We start from the raw sequence: 19739 nt of genomic DNA, 5'->3' as shown, positions 1-19739 counted from the left end.
CCAATTCCAAAGATGCTAGCAATTTGTTCAGGGTTCCGAAAAAAATTGGAATTTTGTCCTTTGCCAAGTAGGTCATGGCTAAATCTGTTAATGAAATATCCCCGAGACTACAGTCTTTTTGTTACTTCTGTTATAGATGAGGTGCCATGGTAGGTTAATAGATTTTGTAATTTATCAGTTGATAGATTAATACCAAAATGAAGGTTTAATATTCCATTTTCATGTTTGCTAGTTTTGCTACTACAAATTCAATACAAGTAGTTCTTTTAAATAGCGTAACATTTACTTTAGTGTCATTATACCATTTAATATATTTCTTTTTTGGCAGGGGATCATAGTGCAGTTTTTAACTTAAGGAAATGCCATACTCTCTTCTATAAATGCTGTATCACTCTCACTACCATGTTTCTTTATCTCTACATCACCAGCAACACTTTTTAATCTTTGATCTTTCTGAGAATTGCACTTTTAACAGATAAAATCGAATTTGACTATGGTTCTCATTTACATTTACATTTACATTTCTCGTATAGTTACTGAACACATTTTCATATTTTAAATATTAATATTTAAATATTTAAATATTGCATGTTTAACATATTTCTGGGCCAATCAAATATACTACCATGATCTAAGATCAGTTTGTGCCCCAAAGTTTGAAGAGAACCAGTAAAGTACCAATATAAGGATGATTTTAACAACATTAACAATACTAAAATCTGCATTAAGAGAAAATATTTGGTATGACTATGAATTTCTTTTTTTTTTTAAATTGCTTTTTTTGGGTCACACCCGGCTATTCACAGGGGTTACTCCTGGCTCTGCACTCAGGAATTACCCCTGGCGGTGCTCAGGGGACCATATGGGATGCTGGGAATCGAACCCGGGTCGGCCGCATTCAAGGCAAACGCCCTACCTGCTGTACTATTGCTCCAGCCCCTACTATGAATTTCTGTGAATAGAAAGTTTTCAATTTGAGACAATATTCCCATTTTTCTCTGTTAATCTTATGGTTATCAAAGTGCCATTTAAAAGAGATCAAAACCTGTAATTATTACTGTGACATTTTGTGACTATAAGGGCTGACCATATATTTTTCCCTTCTCACAAATTACTGCAATTTATTAACATGTTTTGCTGATATGCCATTTAACATGGAATTTCAATTTGCTCATATTTTTTGTATCTTCGGAATCTATTTAAATAAGCCCACAGAGATTTTCATTTACACCACACTGACCCAGAAAATTTATCAGAAAGGAGCCTTTCTTTTATTAAAACTTGAATTTTGGTCTTTGGGAAAATAATATACTTGTTGAACTTATGATTCCTATGGCATAGGGAATCACTTATTTCAGGAGTCACCTTTTTAAAGTTAAATATATATATATACATATATATATATATAGTCCTTGACTTTAAATGAAACTACATATTCTATTTTTTTTAAAAGAAATATTTTATTGAACCACCGTGAAAAAAAGAAGAAAAAATACAAAGCTTTCAGGTTTAAGTCACAGTCAAATACTGATTAAACCACCATCCCTTCACCAGTGCACCCGTTCCACCACCAAGAACCCCAATACACCCCCCTCCCACCCCACCCCATCTAAGTAGCTAATGATATTCCCATTATTCTCTATATATATTGAGTACATTCCATATTTCCATACAGAACTCACTATTATTGATTGGAAATTTTCCCCAACAATCAGGCCTGCTGAATAGGCATCATCTAATAATTTCTCTTCATTGCTAAGAGTGAAGACTTTGAGTCCGTGCGGCCGCAATAGTGGCCGCGCGGTTTTGGGTTTCTAATATTTTAGCTCAGTTCACCGTCAAAATGGATGGCTGCAAGAATCCGCTTTGGTGCCAAAATGGGTTAGGAGACCTCAGGATCACAGTCAATAGGCGTGGAGGGTCTGCTTCTCGTGCCGCGGCTCAGGTTCATCTCTGGGCGGAAGGCGCGCCGGGAACACTCCCCCTCCCAGGACCACCTACAGGCTATGTCTCTAAAGAAAGTCCTACCTCCTGGTGGAGGGGTCTTAGAGGGTGGCTCTTACCACGTGGCTGCTACCGCTGCCGCCATTTTCGCTCAGAAAAATGGGGTGGAGAGGGAAAAAAATCCCTCCCCGGGCTGCACGAGGTTGTAGCTCAGTTCACAATCAAAATGCATGGCTGCAAGAATCCGCTCTGGTGCCAAAATGGGTTAGGAGACCTCAGGATCACAGTCAATAGGCGCGGAGGGTCTGCTTCTCGTGCCGCGGCTCCGGTCAAAACTACATATTCTATTTCTACTTCTGTGAGATTCAAAAAACTATTTATGAAAACAATTTGTGTATATATTCCTAGATTAATCCCCTTTTGCACGATTGATGATTATTTCATGCAGAAACTGCTTACAAAGAATCAAACTCTCATAGCTAATAGTGGCTTCTGTTGGCAGGGGTGGTGGCCCCACATATCAATGTCTTTATTTCTAAGACACAGACACTGTAGAGGGGTGTGCTTCCAAGTGGTGCTGGGCTGGGGGTAACTGTGATTCTTGGCCAAGAAGGCCAGTGAGTCCATGAAAGGGCTGGAACATGTGATGCTGCTTTGCCCTCCGAGACTCAGTCACCCTGGCCGTGCCGGGGTCTTCCAGGCTGCATCTGGTGATGCTCAGAGGACCAGGCAGTGCCAGAAAACAAGTCGTGTTGGCACACGGTGGGCTGTGCTGTTAACACCTAAAACCTAAGGATACTTAAGAAAGAAGAAGAAGACAATCCTCCTTCAAAATGCTTTTATTATTCAGTTGAAATATTATTCGTTATAAACATCTAGTCTATTTCACACGCATGATCAAAAGTACACACTGGTGAAGACATGCCTTGGTAAGAATCATTTTTAGTTCAGAAACAAACTGGGTCAGGGGCATGAAAGAACATGAATAGAGTCGTCTCAAAAGACTCTTCAGCTGAAATGCACAAGTACTTCTAATTTAAATTGTTATTATAAGTAGAGCACATACTTTGAGAAGCAAAAGCTACAATAAGAAAGAAGAAGAAAGGATTTTGGACAACAGAGCAGTAGAATTTTAGTCATCTCCTAAGGCTTAGCTTTGTCATAATCGAAGAGTCAAGTTTATCCATTAAATTTATGATTTGAAAAACAAACAGAAACAACTTTTAATGAAGTCCTCAATCATGCTACCTTGTATCTTTCTTCTAGAGTGTGTGTATGGTGGGGGGGGGGGAGGAGGGCACAGGATCATATCTCTTGGTGTGTTAAGGGATGATACTCCTGGCAGTCCTTGGGGGACTATATGTGATGCCAAAGATGGACAGGGGACAGCCATGTGCAAGGGAACTGTTTTAACCTCTGTACTACCTCTCTGTCCCTACATCAAACTTTCTGAATATTTGAGTAAAAAGTGCCAATCTTAGTTTGTATTTATATATATTTTGGATATTTTTTTCTAAACAAAGGCATTGCCCAAATATTTTTCTGGAAAAACAAAGAAAATTACATATAAACCTAACGCATTCTGATTACATTTTTACTATGATAGTTATTCACAACTGAAATCATCATTTGCTTTCCAAGCAGCACTGCAGTTTTTGCCTTCCTTATGTATTTTTCATTCCTAAAGTAGAACACTGTTTCTCTTTAGTATAACCCTATAGGATAAACTTAGGACATCTATGAGATCATGAATTTATTTTACTACTTCATATTTCTTTTAGCACGTAAGGTCTTTTTTTAATGTATGTTGTAAAATATAAGATATGTACATATTGGGCAGGCTAACGAAAAAAATTGTATCTTATATGAATGCCCATCGGCTTCTTAAAAAAAATTGCTGAAAACTCACTGTGATAATTAATTGTGTCAAAAATACATTCATTTCCTATGAGCCCTTTGTTGTTTTATTGTTATGGACAGATAGTATTCACAGAATAAACAAATATCAACACTGTTCATCGATGCTGCTTTGTATTTTTTCTAAAACTCAAAATCCATTTGCCGGAAATGCATAAAATTGGGTGAGTCCGCTGATCTGCAATGATTCCCACAAATGAAAAAATAAATATGATGTACGAATAAATAGTTCTGTAGTAAAATATAAAGGTATTGCTATTCGTGAAATAAATGGCGTGATTTCAATGCGCTTCACTCTCTCGTGGGATCTAATAAATGACTTTTCTGGCTGCCAGCAGGGTGTTCTTCAGAAGCATCGCCACTGTCACGGGCCCCACGCCTCCCGGAACCGGGGTGATAAAGCTGGCCTTCTTCTTAACCGCTGATGGAAGAAACAGAACATACTTAGTTGACTTTGATTTTCTGAGATCGTTATTTTCAAACGTAAACAACCGTTGAAAGATAAGTGGAAACTAACCAAAAATTGGAAGAGTCTGTCTGAGTTTACTTATATCCATTTTGAACTGAAAAGTGCCAAACAGGAAGGAAGTGGTTAGGAATGCGCCACTGCACCGGAGCCACATGGCAAGTGTTTTGTTTGTTTGTTTCTTTTTTTTTTTCTTTCGGGCCACACCCAGCGATGCACAGGGGTTACTCCTGGCTCTGCACTCAGGAATTACTCCTGGCAGTGCTCAGCAGACCTTATGGGATGCTGGGAATCAAACCTGGGTCAGCCTCATGCAAGGCAAACAAATGCCCTACCTGCTGTACTATTGCTCCAGCCCCAGACGGCAAGTTTTATACAGAAAAGGCAGAAGCTAAGTAAGTTACTGATGGGCTGTAGCTTAAATCCCAGCTGTCTGTTTGGAACTGGTTTGCTTTTTGATTTTGTAAACATTATGAAAACTAGATTTTGATTCCCTTCTACTAGAGATGAATCAGCTTAATGGTCTCCATGTTTCTGCCAACCAAATACAGTGTGTTTTTCAACATCAAAATCATCCTTAGACAAAGTAGGCTATATGACACACATAATACACACTTGGACAAACACTTCTGTGAACAGCTAATGATTACTGAAAAACACATTAAGTCAAAAGTACAGGTTAAACATTCACACAACTCAATTATTCGATGAAAATCTATTACTAATATGTTCAATTACATGTAATTCCATTTAACTATTTCTAAACTACATGCTATAGGTCACAAAGTGACTATAGGATATGGATAATTTTTTTATTTGTAGTTGTTTAATTTTTATTATTATTTTTAATTGAATCACCGTGAGATACAGTTATAAAGTTTTCATGATTGAGTTTCAGTCATACAATGATCGAACACCCATTCCTCCACCAGTGCACATTTCCTACCACCAATGTCCCCAGTGTCCCTCCCACTGCCGACACCCCACCACCTGCCTCTATGGCTGGCACTTTCCTTTTTACTCTCTCTCTTCTTTGGGGCATTATGGTTTGAAATATGGATACCTGGAGGTCATTATGTTTGGTCCTTTTTTTACTTTCAGCACACATCTCCAATGATGGTTAGAGGGTCACTCGGGATGGGAGAGAATATGGATAATTTAATGTCCACCATTCACTAAAGTAGAAAAATCTTATAATAATAGCATCATGCAGGTATAGGTAGTATATTCTACTGTGTCTAATAAAACCATTAAAATCAGCTGAATTACTGAACACATAAGTACATCTGTTCTAAGATAAAAGACTTCTTATTCAGTGAATACACAAGAAAACTGGAAGATAATTTCAGAGAGAGAGAGAGAGAGAGAGAGAGAGAGAGAGAGAGCAGAGTACAGAAGTTAAGGTGCTTGCCTTGCTTGCAGCCAACCCCAGTTTGATCCCTGGCACCATGCATACAGTGACTGAAACCACCAGTAGTGACCCTTGAGCAGAGTCTATAGTAAACCCTGAGCACAGTCAAGTGTGGCACCAAAATGGAAGGAAAGTAGCAAAGCAAGCAAGCAAGCAAACAGGCAGGCAAGAATTTCAGCACATTTTATTTAAAAATATTTTCACACCCATAATATTACAGGTAAGTGGTTCCTTGCATTGACCTACATGTTTATTGCTTCATCATGAGAATAAGAATAACAGCTCTTTCCAGATAACTCAAAGTTACATAGACAATATACCTTAAATCATAATATTATGTCATTAACCGCATTATTTAAACACATTGCCTTTTAAAAGTCTGTTCATGTGCACTTCTTTTTGTTTATTTGCTTGTTTGGGGCCACATTCAGCTCTGTTCAGGGCTACTCTTGGCTCTGTGCTCAGGAATTACTTCTGGTGGTGGTCAGGGGACAATATAGGATGAGGGAGACTAAACTGGGGTTGGCTGTGTGCAAGGCAAGTGCTCTACTCACTGTACTGTCACTCTAGCCCTTATTCGTTCATATATCACTGTCATCACTGTCACCCCATTGTTCATCGATTTACTTGAGCGGAAGCCAGTAACGTCTCCATTCGTCCCAGCCCTGAGATTTTAGCAGCCTCTCCTTACTCGTTTTTCTCAACAATTGGAGGCTCTTTTCAGGGTCAGGGGAATGACACCTGTTATTGTTACTGTATCTGGCATATCAAAAATGCCACGGGGAGCTTGCCAGGCTCTGCCGTGTGGGCAGGATACTCTTGGTAGCTTGCCAGGCTCTCTGAGAGGCATATATGTGTATGTGTGTGTGTGTGTGTGTGTGTGTGTATTTCCCTTTATGATGATGTGTCCAGGAACATGTTCACTCATGCATAAGGCTCTGGCCGAGCGTGTGGAAAGCAGCCTAGAGCGTGGCAATGGTGGGGTAGTGGAGGTCAGCTGCCGGGGCTGGGTCCCTTGAAGCTGGGAGGGCTCTCACCTGCCCCCCTTGGGGCACCCCTGGTGCAGAGTCCGGTGGCATGGTTATGGGGGCCTCATTTTATGCTCCTTTCTGGGAGGAGCAGGCATGATATCTGGAGGATGGCCGATTAGGAGATTATCTGGCACTGGCAGGAGGCGGCTTATCATTCATATACACTTCTATATAAATAAAAATCAACATATGCCTTTACATCTTTAGTATTATTTTTGCACATCCTTATATTTTAACATTATTTTATCTTTTCATATTGTTACCTTATTTAAATGTAGCAGTGCATTGTAATATTTTTTATAAGCAAAGAAGTCAGAGGCCAGTGGCACCTCAAGGGAATTAGGGGATGACCACAATCAGATGGTCAGCCTGAGGTGGGGATGAATAGTGGAGCAGTGGAAAAGATGATGGAGCTGGAGGATGGGCAGTGGGGAAGGAGGATGACTAGCCACGGAGTTGAATGGTGGGAATTGTGAGGGGATGGTAGAGATGGAGATGGGGAGGAGAAGGTAGTGGAAGATGGAAGTGCCGGATGATGGAGCTGCTGGGTCATGGAGCTACTGGATGATGGAACTACTCAATGATAGAGCTGCTGGATGATAGAGCTGTTGGATGATAGAGCTGCTGGATGATGGAGCTGCTGGGTCATGGATCTACTGGATGATAGAGCAGCTGGATGATGGAGCTTCTGGGTCATGGAGCTGCTGGATGATGGAGCTACTGGATGTTAGAGCTTCCGGATGATGGAACTGCCAGATGATGGAGCTGCCGGATGATGGAGCTGCTGGATGATGGATGAATGATAGAGCTCCTGGATGATGGAAATGCCAGACGATGGAGCTGCTGGGTCATGGAGCTGCTAGATGATGGAGCTGCCAGATGATGGAGCTGCTGAATGATGGAGCTAGTGGATGATGGAGCTGCTGGATGATGGGGCTGCTAGATGATGGAACTGCCAGATTATGGAGCTGCTAGATGATGGAGCTGAGCACTACTGAGTGGCCACGCCCAGGGCCCACCCCACCCTTGCAGATTGTATATTGGTTTCCCCTGCAGGCCCAAAGTAGAGTGTACGTGTTTTGGGGAGTGCATGGGGGAGAGGAGAGATTTGGTAAATTATCTGATCTGGGAACATGATTACTCTTTATTTCATTGTTTGATTTGTTGGCTTGAGGGCCACACCAGGCAGTGTTCACCAATTATTCATGGCTCTGCATTTAGGGGTCACTCCTGGCAGGTCTGGGCTGGGGAAGCGGGGAGGCATATGGGGTGCCAGGAATTGAACCCGACTCGACCACATGCAAGGCAAGTGTTCTACCTGCTGCACCATCTTTCCAGCCCTTAATTATTTGACTTAAGTAAAATAGTTTTATTTAGGAAATATGAGAGCAGATGCCATGGGGCTACACTAGCACACAACAGGGACAAATGGAAACATTGTTAGTACCCGCTCAAAATAATCAATGAACAATGGGATGACAAGTGATACAAGTGATATTAGGGCTAATACATGTTATTATATAATATATACTACATACATTATATATATATATATATAATTAGAGTCTTCTGTCCCCGCGTCTGGCTGTCTTCACTGGGGCCCCTCGAAGGGGGGCGGGTTGAGTTTCCCTCCCTGCCCTGAGCAGAGCCCTGGCAGCTGAAGACCTCCAGAACCCAGCCACAGCTGTGCTCAAGGCCCTTCTCCACACACTCAGAGGAGCCTCACGCATGAAGGAACTGGCAGAAGAACCTGGGTGTGCAGGACTCAGGGCTGAGATCTCCAAGCCTCCTCCATCCCATCCCCCATTTTCCAGTAGCTTTGCAATCACACCCACCAGCTGCCCTTCCCCCCCCCATGTAATCTCATTAATGGCCAAGATCCAGAGACTATAAAACAAAGCTCCCAGAAGGGAATGCGGCCACAAAACCTCTTTTTGTCTAGTTCTCCCTCTTGGAGAACTCGGCAAGCTACCAAGAGTATCCTGCCTGAATGGCAGAGCCTGGAAAGCTCCCTGTGGCATATTCAATATGCCAAAAACAGTAACAGTGATGGGTCTCATTCCCCTGACCCTGAAAGAGCCTCCAATGTGGCACTGTTGGGAAGGATGAGTAAGGAGAGGCTGCTAAAATCTCAGGGCTAGGACAAATGGAGATGTTACTGGTGCCTGCTCGAGCAAATCGATGAGCAATGGGATGACAGTGATACAGTGATACTGTAGCACAGAAATAATATTTTCTTCATTTAAGAAAAGTCCAAATAAGCTTTGAGATATATATATATATATATGCACGCACACACACAATCCAGTTAATGTGTAATATAAATATTCTCATAGCATATATCCAATACATAGATAGATATGTATATCTATCTACATATATATGGATACTATGTTTCATAAAGTATCCAAAATAAAAACCAAATAATCTTTGGTTTTCCAAAAAGCCCTTCTACACATGAAGTGGACCTTTTCTTTTATACTTCCGACCAACAGGATCAGTGCTGTAAAAACACTAGGTTGACCCAATAGCTTTTCTGTAAACAGCTCTTAGTTCTTTCTTCCTTTGCAACATTATTCCTTAGACCTGGAATATTCTTCCATATTATCCTAAGAAGAAACTCATTATTCTTTATAAGTCAGTGAAATGTCACCTATCTATAAACTTCCTGAAAAACTCATTCCTCCAACAATGAATTCAAGTTTCCATATCTTTATTTTCAGTAAGCTGTTTCCTGGGACACTGACACTGGCTACCAGCACGGAGAAGGCAGGAACCACGACTTTGTGATGGTTGCTGCTGTCATTTTTATTCTTAAAATGTTTCTGCCCACAGATCAGGCATTTGGAAAATTTTGATAAAGTGAATGAAACAGCCAGCCAGGATATTGAAAATCTAAACTTATACTGCTAGAATCTGTCAGTACTTTTGGCTGGATACAGACACCATCAAAAACAACTTTGCTAAAGCTAATTCACTTTAAACCTCAGAATATGCATCTTGATGAAAAGTGAAAAACTGCATTTGTAACTCTTCAACAAGCTGGTTCAGTGGCAGAAGATTTTCTTTAGAATTGGAAAAGGAAGGCCTTCAAAATTAATCAGGTTGTTAAAGAGAGAGGGGGGAGGTGGGGAGAGAGAGAGAAAGGGAGAGGGAGAGAGAGACAGAGAGAGACAGAAGGAAAGTGCCTGCCATAGAGACAGGCTGAGGGGGGGCAGAGAGGAGGAAAACTGGGGACATTGGTGGTGGGAAATGTGTACTAGTGGAGGGATGGGTGATGGAACATTGCATGATTGAAATCTGACCATAAACGACTTTGTAACTATATATCTCACGGTGATTTAACTAAAAAAAATTAATCAGGTTGCTAAAAGAAATATACTACACACAACCACTATTTATACTGATAATATATGATAAGATATTTATAAGAAACTTTGTAATAGTAATAAAAGATAAGCAGATACAGAAAAATGTGAAAATGAGTAACGTACAAGCTAAATCTTTAACAGAAAACAAATAGGTTTATTTCACAATAAAGTACTAGATAAAACTGGTTACATCAAGGAATTTATTGTGAATCATTTTTATAATTTGCTTTTCAACTTTGAAAGGTGAAGCAGTTTGCAATTAATGTGCACAGAGGTAAAGGGTAATAACCATACTTACTATCAATTGCATACCTACCCACTGTTTCCATAAATGTTAGAGCTATGATACACAGAACTTTTAGAGAGTAATATTTAATTGTCATTTCTTTTCAGTTGATGGGGAAAATTGTGGTTCAATGAAACTAAACTGCTTAACACTCAACCATATGGCAAAGGCAAAATTCACACCCCGGGTTGAAATAGTCTATGATTCCACGAATTCTACAACTTCCCAGTGCAATTGTATCACTAAGACCTGAATAAGCAGAAAAGTCCCAAGAAAAGATTATGTGACAAAAATTTACTGTTCCTCAAAGGGTTAGGATATTCTGGAGAAAAAGAAGGAAGGAAGGAAGGAAGGAAGGAAGGAAGGAAGGAAGGAAGGAAGGAAGGAAGGAAGGAAGGAAGGAAGGAAGGAAGGAAGGAAGGAAGGAAGGAAGGAAGGGAGGGAGGGAGGGAGGGAGGGAGGGAGCGAAGGAGGAAGGAAGGAAGGAAGGAAGGAAGGAAGGAAGGAAGGAAGGAAGGAAGGAAGGAAGGAAGGGAGGGAGGGAGGGAGGGAGGGAGGGAAGAAAGGAAGGAAGGAAGGAAGGAAGGAAGGACGGAAGGAAGGAAGGAAGGAAGGAGGGAAGGAGGGGAGGGACGGAGGGAGGAAGGGAGGGAGGGAGGGGAGGAGGGAGGGAGGGAGGGAAGGAGGGAGAGAGGAAGGGAGGGAAAACTGAGGAAAAAGCTTGACTGTTGTAATTTTCCTACATTTTTACAATGAGTGCTCATAGCTCATCATCTTTGAATTACATGCACCAAGTACTTCAAATTACACAGCTGATTTAACTGAGTTGCTTTCTTCCTTAGCGTCCAATCAGATAAACCACTACTCTGCTCAGTTATCATGACCCTCCTCTTTTAAATTATGTTTTTCTTAACATGATTACTATTATATTCTTTTATTCAAAAGCGGAGTTTGGGGTGGAGAAAGAGGAATGGGGATAAGCCATTGAATAAAATGCTTGCCTGAAATTTATAGCTCATGCCTGAATTTCTACATGCTTTACTGGTACTAACAAACAAATTATTCTTTCTTGCCTATACTATATGATAATAGTAGGTCTTAATCTGATCTGTGCTCAGGCTTCTCTGAACTTATTCATAAGCATTCATAAGCATCAGTTGCATCAAAGCTTAAATTACTCACTACACAAAAGTTCATATTACTGTGAACACAAGTGATTATTCAAATTCTCAGTTCAGATAGTTTTATCACCTATAAAGTGAACGGAAGAAAAAATGAAGTTTTGGAAACATTCATAAGAGGCAGAATGAAGAGTCTGACTAAAAAAACAAACAATCTCTATTACTTTTCATTGGATTTTATGAGAATCTGTATGTGTCAGAGAAAACTGCTTACTGAATAATGTTAATATATTATTTGTTTATGAACATAAGAAGCAGGAGATAAAAGTGAGTAATTTTTCAAGAAAGATGGGAAATCAACACTGGCAAATGATGCCAATAAAGAAACCCTCTAGTTCAAAGTATAAGTATAAAGCCTGTCCTAAGTGAGGTGTTTATGAAAACTGGAAATGGCTTATGGGGCTAAAATTAAACATATGATAGAGAGCTCATGTTTGATGCTTTGAAAAGCATCTTTGCCAATGATATCTACAAGAGAGTTAAGTTAACAAACGTGATGTCATCTGATGAACTTCTCATTGGCTGGCCTTTCCCCTGAGGGAAAACAGGGTTGGCTTATATATGATTTTTTCAAAGATGAGTCCTATTGCATGTGTGTGTGTGTGGACCTATATGCTTCACTGGAAAGAACTGCAGAATTATTGCTTAAATTATTAAGCAATAATTTCTCTCACAGATTATCTACTGTGTGCTTAGGTGTGAGGAGAAGGATGTGGGGGGTTGGGGAATGGTAGAAGTGGGGTGCGTTTAACCTCCCAAACAATGCTTTAGGGTGCTGGGGGTCACTTAAGTCAACCAGCCCTGATGGGTCAATGTAAACATATGATAAAGGATGACATAAGGATGGGGAGCTAGTTGGGTGGGACCACCAAGGTCAGACGGGCAGTGGTCAGAGTCGCTAGGGCCTTACTTAGCCATACTCTGGGGACCCCAGAGCTTACCCAGCCATGGCGGGGAGGAGGAAGGGTGCTGGGGACAGGAATCAGGATCAGCTTCAATTTCATAAAGTCCACATTATTTAACAATGAATGAAACTGACCACGTAGGCATATCAAACAAGGAAATCTTACTGTTTATTCACATGGAATGGCTCTGGCATAGGAATTTTAGGTGAGAATGACCCGGTCATACTTAAAGCATGTTCCTAAAAAGAGAATACTTTGAGAAAAACCAAAAATTTTCATGACAATTTATTTGAAGGATTTCTCTGTAAGCCTGAACCCTGCAAAAAAAAATTTCCGGTATTTCTTTGAAAGTGAGATGGTTCTATTGGCATGGCTTAGCATACTTGTCCACGGTGAGCTGTGGAGAAAGAAAGATTCTTATTTAAAATCTGCCATTTCGCTGCTAGTGCAGCCTCCTGACCACATATCTCTTCATTCTCAGCAATGGAAAACAAATTATCAAATGCTTTCTTTTCAGCAGGTCAACTTTAGGGGGGAGAAACTCCAAATCAATAATAGTGAATTTTTTGTTGAAATATTGAATGTAATCAAAGTAAAGTGAAATTTACCAGTTACACATGCGGGGTGGGGGGCTGGGGAGGTGGGGGGAAGGGGGAGGTATACCGTGATTCTTGGTGGTGGAATATGTGCACTGGTGAAGGGATGGGTGTTTGAGCATTGTATAACTGAGACTTAAACCTGAAAGCTTTGTAACTTTCCACATGGTGATTCAATAAAAGACTAAAATAAAAAAAAATAAATAAAATAAAATCTGCCATTTCGGGTGCTAGGAATGTGGTTCAAGTGGCAGTGCCCATGGTTTGCATTTGTGAGGCCCTGGGTTCCCTCCCTCACACACCACGTTGTTCCCCCTACCCCCACACCCCTACATGTGGCCCTGGTGGCACTACAGGGAGAGGCCTGTCCCCGACTGCCCACAGCACCACTGGGCATGTGTCCATATCAATTTCAAGCCTGCCTCCTAACAATCAGTCATTTACACACCAAATTTGCCTTTACACCTGCTGTAATTTTAAATATCCTTTTCCCATGTTTCTTCTGATTCACATTTATTATTGCCTTTTAGATCTAGCATAAATGTGACTGATTTTGGGGTCTCAATTAAATCCCCAGGGTGAATTAAATTTCATTCTCTTATTCATATATCTTAGTAAAGTGATTTTGAAATGAAGTCTTAGAATATGCTGAATCTCCTGAAAAATGGGAGTCTTTCTATGCCTTGCTCTCTGCTCAGGGAACACTCCTACCAGGAATCAAGGAACCACATGTGGTGCCAGGGATCAAGCTGGGATCAGCCACATGCAAGACAATCGTTTTACCTCCTGTACGACCTCTCTGGCTCCAGAAAGGAGAGATGTCTCTAATGGGGTGTGAGTGGGGCAGGGAGGCCAGTGGTATACATGACGACAAAATGGATGTCTTTAAGTGGCTGAAGTTCACTGTTTCAGCAAATCTACTTCACAGTATGGTCTTAGGGTTTCCACTCAAATCCTTGGTAACCTCAATATGCAAATCTGTCATCATATGTAAATGAGGAAGATGCCTGTGATTGCTCATTTTTCAAATGAACTGAATGTACCGCATGCACTAGAGCGATGAGATTATACAAAAATAACACCGAGGAGGCCGGAGTGAAAGGACAGTGAGTAGGGTACTTGCCTTGCATGTGACAGACCTGGGTCCATTCCCTGGCATCCCATATGATCCCTGAATACTACCAGCAGTAATTTCTGAGTGTAAAGCCAGGGGTAACCCCCAACCATTCATTGCTGGATGTGGCCCAAAACCCAAAATAATAATAATAAGATCCAGCAAGATGCACTAAGATGAGAATTCTGCTTCTTGTAGAAGTGTCCCAAAGAGACAACAGAAAGTGAGCTGGAGTGATAATATAGCAGGTAAGGTGCACACGGACATCCCAGATTCAATCCCCATCATCCCATATCGTCCCCCAAGCATAGCCAGGGGTAATTCCTGAGTGCAGAGCCAGTAAGAAGTCCTGAGCAGCACTGGGCGTGGCCAAACAAACAACACAACAAAATATCAAAACGGAAATCAGACACAGGGCCTTAAAAAATATGTCTAAAGTGACATAAAAGCTCCACGGTTTTACAGGTGTACAAAGGAGTAAGAAAGAAAGTGGGATGCAACACAGGCATAATGAACAGAGACAGCCAAGGTTTGGCCGTGACAGTGGAGCTGATGGAATGAATGGGGAGAGCTAAAAAGTTCACCGGACTGAACCACACGGTGAAAGCAGAGTCTGAAAACATGAGGCTGGGGAAGTGGTGGTGAGACCATCTGAGCCTGAAGCAAAAGCCCCGGAGATAGTTGTGTAATGGCAGCAATGCCAGGCGTTACTGTGCTTATGCCGAAGAAGAGTTCAGGAAAGAAAGTCTTTGCGAATGAACGGTCTTATTTATATTTCTGAGATGGACAGTTCTGCAAAAAGAGAAACTGAAGAGAAAAATGTATATTACTAAATATTTTTCGCAGAAGACTGTCAAAGTAAGGGAGCTATTCATCCTGTGATTCCTTAATGCTTCAGGTTCTGGCAAGTTCCTGTTGTCTGAGAAACTTCTCCAAAGCCCGGCTTCTACGGCTGGTTCTCCTCTCCTTGCCCCTCACTGCTGTGCTGAGGGGTCTCCCACAAGATACTTGCTGAGGATCACACTGCTTGCGTCGTGGCACCTGCAAACACCTGCACACATGCTTGTTGGGGACGCTACTCTAGTTATGGCGATCACGCCCATTCTGGTTGGATATGTGACACCAGGGTCACACTTATTGACCTTGGTGCTCTCACATCTTTCACCTTCAGTGCTTGCTGGGAGTTGCAGGCCATTAGTTCTGGGGCTCACGTACATCTGGCTGTGAAGTGGCCAGAAATTGCTTGTGGTGCTGGCAACCACAGGCAGCTGGGCCGCCAAGACTAGGCTCGGTGTACGCAGCAGAACTGGTGATCAACGCTGTGACCTTATGTTTGTGAGGCAGGCATGCCAAGGCACTCTATCCCCTGGTCCCTGGCACACTTGATTACTCTGTGGTGTCCCCTTTTCTTCACTATTTGAAGCAAGATTTCTCTCATATTTTGTACTTTAGGTTTATGAAATGAAGAACTAAGCCTGGTTTAGTCTAATAATTTTATCATTTTTTTACTTGAAGGCAGTGATTTTTTAATGTCAGGAAAACAATAATAAGTATGGAGAAGAGCTCGTTTGATATTTAGCATTTATGGTGATTGCAGGAATGATGTAGCCAAATAGGTGATCAGTCTACTTTGTGGGAGGGAGGGAAGGAGGTAGGGAGTGAGGAAGGAAGGAAGGAAGGAAGGAAGGAAGGAAGGAAGGAAGGAAGGAAGGAAGGAAGGAAGGAAGGAAGGAAGGAAGGAAGGAAGGAAGGAAGGAAGGAAGGAAGGAAGGAAGCGAGGGAGGGAGGGAGGGAGGGAGGGAGGGAGGGAGGGAGGGAGGGAGGGAGGGAGGGAGGGAGGGAGGAACGGAGGAAGGGAGGGAGGGAGGTGTGTTCACAGGGTGACCTGTGTTCACAAACTGTGGAAAGATTGCTTATGAAGGATACCAATGACAGCATAAGAGATGCTGAAGTTCCCTTACAACTTAGGTTTTATATGTGATAATTGGCCTCTGGCACTGGCAACCCATGCTTCATGCTAGGTGTCTGTGGCTTATGTGGTCTGGGTTATTACTTCCTCTGGAAATTCCACATTCCCAAGTTCCTAAGCCTGAGTTGAAAATGCTAAACTCCTGCTAATTCTTTAACAAATAATAAACCTCCTTAAGTAGAGTATACACTAAAATTCTCAAATGATGGAATTTCTACACGGACCTAAACAGAATTAATTTTGCTAGTAATGTTTGGAAATTAAATATTGTGGCAAAGTATAAATGGTATTTTTATACTTTACAAATCTAGTTAGGGCAGGCTGCTGAGATGTGATCCCAGGGGCCAAACGCGTGTGCGGCCTCTCTGCAGCTGCACGAGCGTGAATCCAGACCCAGCAAAATCTCTTTCGGCATGGGCAACTCCTCGCAGAATGTCTCCAGCCTGAGAACTAAGCCGTGGCCCCGTGCCCGCCCAGGAGGGGAAAGGTATTTCTCTCTCTCTCTCTCTCTCTCTCTCTCTCTCTCTCTCTCTCTCTCTCTCTCTCGCCTCTTTCTCTCCAGGGATGAAGGGCGTGGTGTCCGCCATATTAAGACGACCACAGATGGGGTTTTCAAACTTGCAATGATCCAATATCTGGAAGAGATCTCCCTGGACTTAAGTAAAGTGAAACTTATCAGTTACAAGTCGAGGGGTGGGGGGGCAGGATAGGAGATGTACTTGTGTAGGTTTTTTTTTTTTGTGGTGGTGGTGGTATATGGGCACTGGTGAAGGGATGGTTGTTTCAGCATTGTATAACTGAGACTTAAGCCTGAAAGCATTGTAATCTTCCACATGGTGATTTAATAAAATAAAATTTTTATTAAAAAAATTAATAAAATAAAATAAAATATGAAAATCATTAAAAAAACAAATCTAGTTAGGGCAAAGAAAGAGGAAATCATGTCTCAAGTTCCTATACCTTTGTTTTATGTCTCTGTATTTGTCAAATTCTGTTATTCCTAAGATATTATTCCATATAACCCAGGTCAGATTTCTAAAATGCTACTACTAGTTTTTAAGACTTACTTTCTTCCCCGAGTAAAGGGGATGGTACCTTATCTGCGGCCAGGCAGCAAAAGAAAAGACTTGTTTTCAGTCTCCTAGCACACATGTGTAATTGTCTAAATTAAATGCTTGGAAAATTTCCCATTCTTCTAAATGCAGGCCATTTAGGCATGACCTCTCAAACATATCCACCATAATGAAGGGGAGACAAGCTTCAGGAAAATGAAGTACATGAATAACAACCAGAAAAACCTGACTAGCATAGACTAGAAATAATATGACTCAGGAGACAACATGGAAAACATTCTACTTTCTCAAACGGTTAGTATAAAAATGAAACTTAAAAGCATGATGAGCTGGGGAGGGGGGGAGAAAGAGTGCTTTCTCTTCAGTGAATGGCTCACCATTAAACTCATAAATCAACAAGAAACCAGTGGCCCCAGAGGCAGCTTCCTATGATTTCTCTGCATCTAGTTACTTGGTTTCCGGAGTTTCTTCAAGTTTTCTACATGTATCAAAACACTCATTAGCATGAGTGTAGGAAGCAATGGGATAGACCAATGGAATTAATGCCCTAATTAAGTATAAAAGTTTCGAGGCTCTGATCATGATAAATATTTTCATATAAATGATGCTGGCTTCAAGAGATCGGTGAGTGGGTCTGAAAAAAATGTTCTGCACCTGTTATGCAATCTGTTCGTCTATGGAGGTTAAATATATAGAAACTAGTTTGCCATTATTATTATTATTATTTATGTTTTAGTCACTTTTATATCAAATTTGTATATTCAGTTACTAGCCTCATAGATGCAAATAATCAAAAATGTCATCCATATCACTTAGAAGGCATTCAGTGGGGCTAAAAAGCAAATCAGTCACCTTGTGAAAGTATGAACTTGTTCTCTGTGGATATCTATGTCCAAACAATGGAAATTTCTGGCCTTAGATGATGTTAGCTATCATGGTTCCACTTAGGTATAATATGAACCATTTCCATAATTCTAGTAGCTCTATAAAAATGTCTTTGAAAAAGATGTCTTTTTATGACCTCTTTAAATGAACAAAATCATCATTTATTCCTGTCACCATTCAATTAGTTTTCCTCTTCTACAAATCTTTTTTTTCTTATTTTTGCAAACTAATGAACATCTCTATCATAGAGCAGCAAATCTTTAAACTAAGTAGACTATAACATCTCCCAAATCTTTTGGTAGGTACACAACAATCAGAATTCAAAATTCATTATAAATTAAATTTCTCCTAAAAACACTTGTAATTTAATAATAACCCCTGATAAACATCTACAAAATAACAAATATACAATGCCTCATCCTCAGTATAAGAGAAGAAAGACTCAAAGACATCAGGTCCTTTTCTTATTCCTGTGACTGTCCATTCCGAGCTTCAACTTTAACTACCCTCAATAGAGATACATCAATCACATGCAAATACAATGTAGTAAGTGTAGAAGGTTTGTAAAGGTTGAGCTGATTTCAAAGACTAGAATTCACATGAACATCTTGTCCATATCATAGGACACAGCAGAGGCAGTTGATTCACTGATACTAGAGCTCTCCTAGTGAGCCTCATTGATTCTACTTGTTTGATGAAATAACCCATATGGTGATGCTGTGATTACAGTATCATAAGGGTCATTCCATGAGATGCTTTGTAATTGCCATCAAAATCTTCAACATTATTAGAAGATAGAATCTCTGAGCTTAAGTATGAGGTATTGCCCCCTACTAAAGTTGGTTTGGGGACTACTTTATAACAATCTATAATAAAAATCAGATATGTTGAGTTGTACTGATTGATAATATTGCTGTGGATTGAATGTGTGTGTGTGTGTTCTACCTCCCCAAGATTCAAATGTTGAAATCCTAACAACATTCAATGTGAAGATATTCAGAGGCAGAATGTTTAGGTGGCTATTAGGATCAGGGTAAAAACCTCACGAATGGGATTAATGCCCTTATTTTAAAAATAATAAATTTCCTAGAATTTTCTTTTGCTCTTTAAGTCATGTGAATATACAACAAAAAGTTAGCATGGTGAGCAACTGGGTCTTCCCCAGAATCCAACTATAATTGCAGCCTGATCTAGCACTTCCAGTATTCAGAACTATAAGATATAAATGATAGTTGTTTACACTACTCAGTCTGTGGTAATTTGTTAGAGTGGCCCAAACTAAGTAAGATACATATCATCCAATTAAATGATTAACACTGACAACTGAGCAGGTGAGAAATCATTTTAATTTGGTTGTTTATAATATCACATATTAATAGTTCTGCAAAAAGTGCCATAGTTCAAAAATAGTTAAATTTCCTTAGAAATTGTTAATATACTGACTTTTCCATCTTCTACAACACATACTTGGGAGTGATTTATGCTAAAACCAGTTCCAAAGGCATGGCTATATCCCTAGTACCTTGAAGGCATGCTAAGTGAGAAACAGATCTGAAGTAATGAATGAATACTGCAACAAATGTATCACTG

At 40.6% G+C, this 19739-nt stretch overlaps 1 protein-coding gene across 2 annotated transcripts in view; it reads right to left on the bottom strand.

The window, feature by feature from the left end:
- Positions 1 to 2767: 2767 nt before the first annotated feature.
- MTHFD2L (methylenetetrahydrofolate dehydrogenase (NADP+ dependent) 2 like) overlaps positions 2768 to 19739 on the bottom strand; it is a 109530-nt gene continuing 92558 nt past the window's right edge. For both annotated transcript variants that reach the window (XM_055139079.1, XM_055139080.1), the window contains one exon: positions 2768 to 4282. In XM_055139079.1, the coding sequence (XP_054995054.1) occupies positions 4170 to 4282 (113 nt within the window). In that variant the 3' untranslated portion in view covers positions 2768 to 4169. The remainder of the gene's footprint in view (positions 4283 to 19739) is intronic.

This window comes from Sorex araneus, chromosome 5 (genome assembly GCF_027595985.1).
Source record: "Sorex araneus isolate mSorAra2 chromosome 5, mSorAra2.pri, whole genome shotgun sequence".
In the NCBI taxonomy this organism is placed as follows: domain Eukaryota; kingdom Metazoa; phylum Chordata; class Mammalia; order Eulipotyphla; family Soricidae; genus Sorex; species Sorex araneus.
Note: the sequence above shows the minus strand (reverse complement) of the source record. Positions and strands in the feature narration are given on the sequence as shown.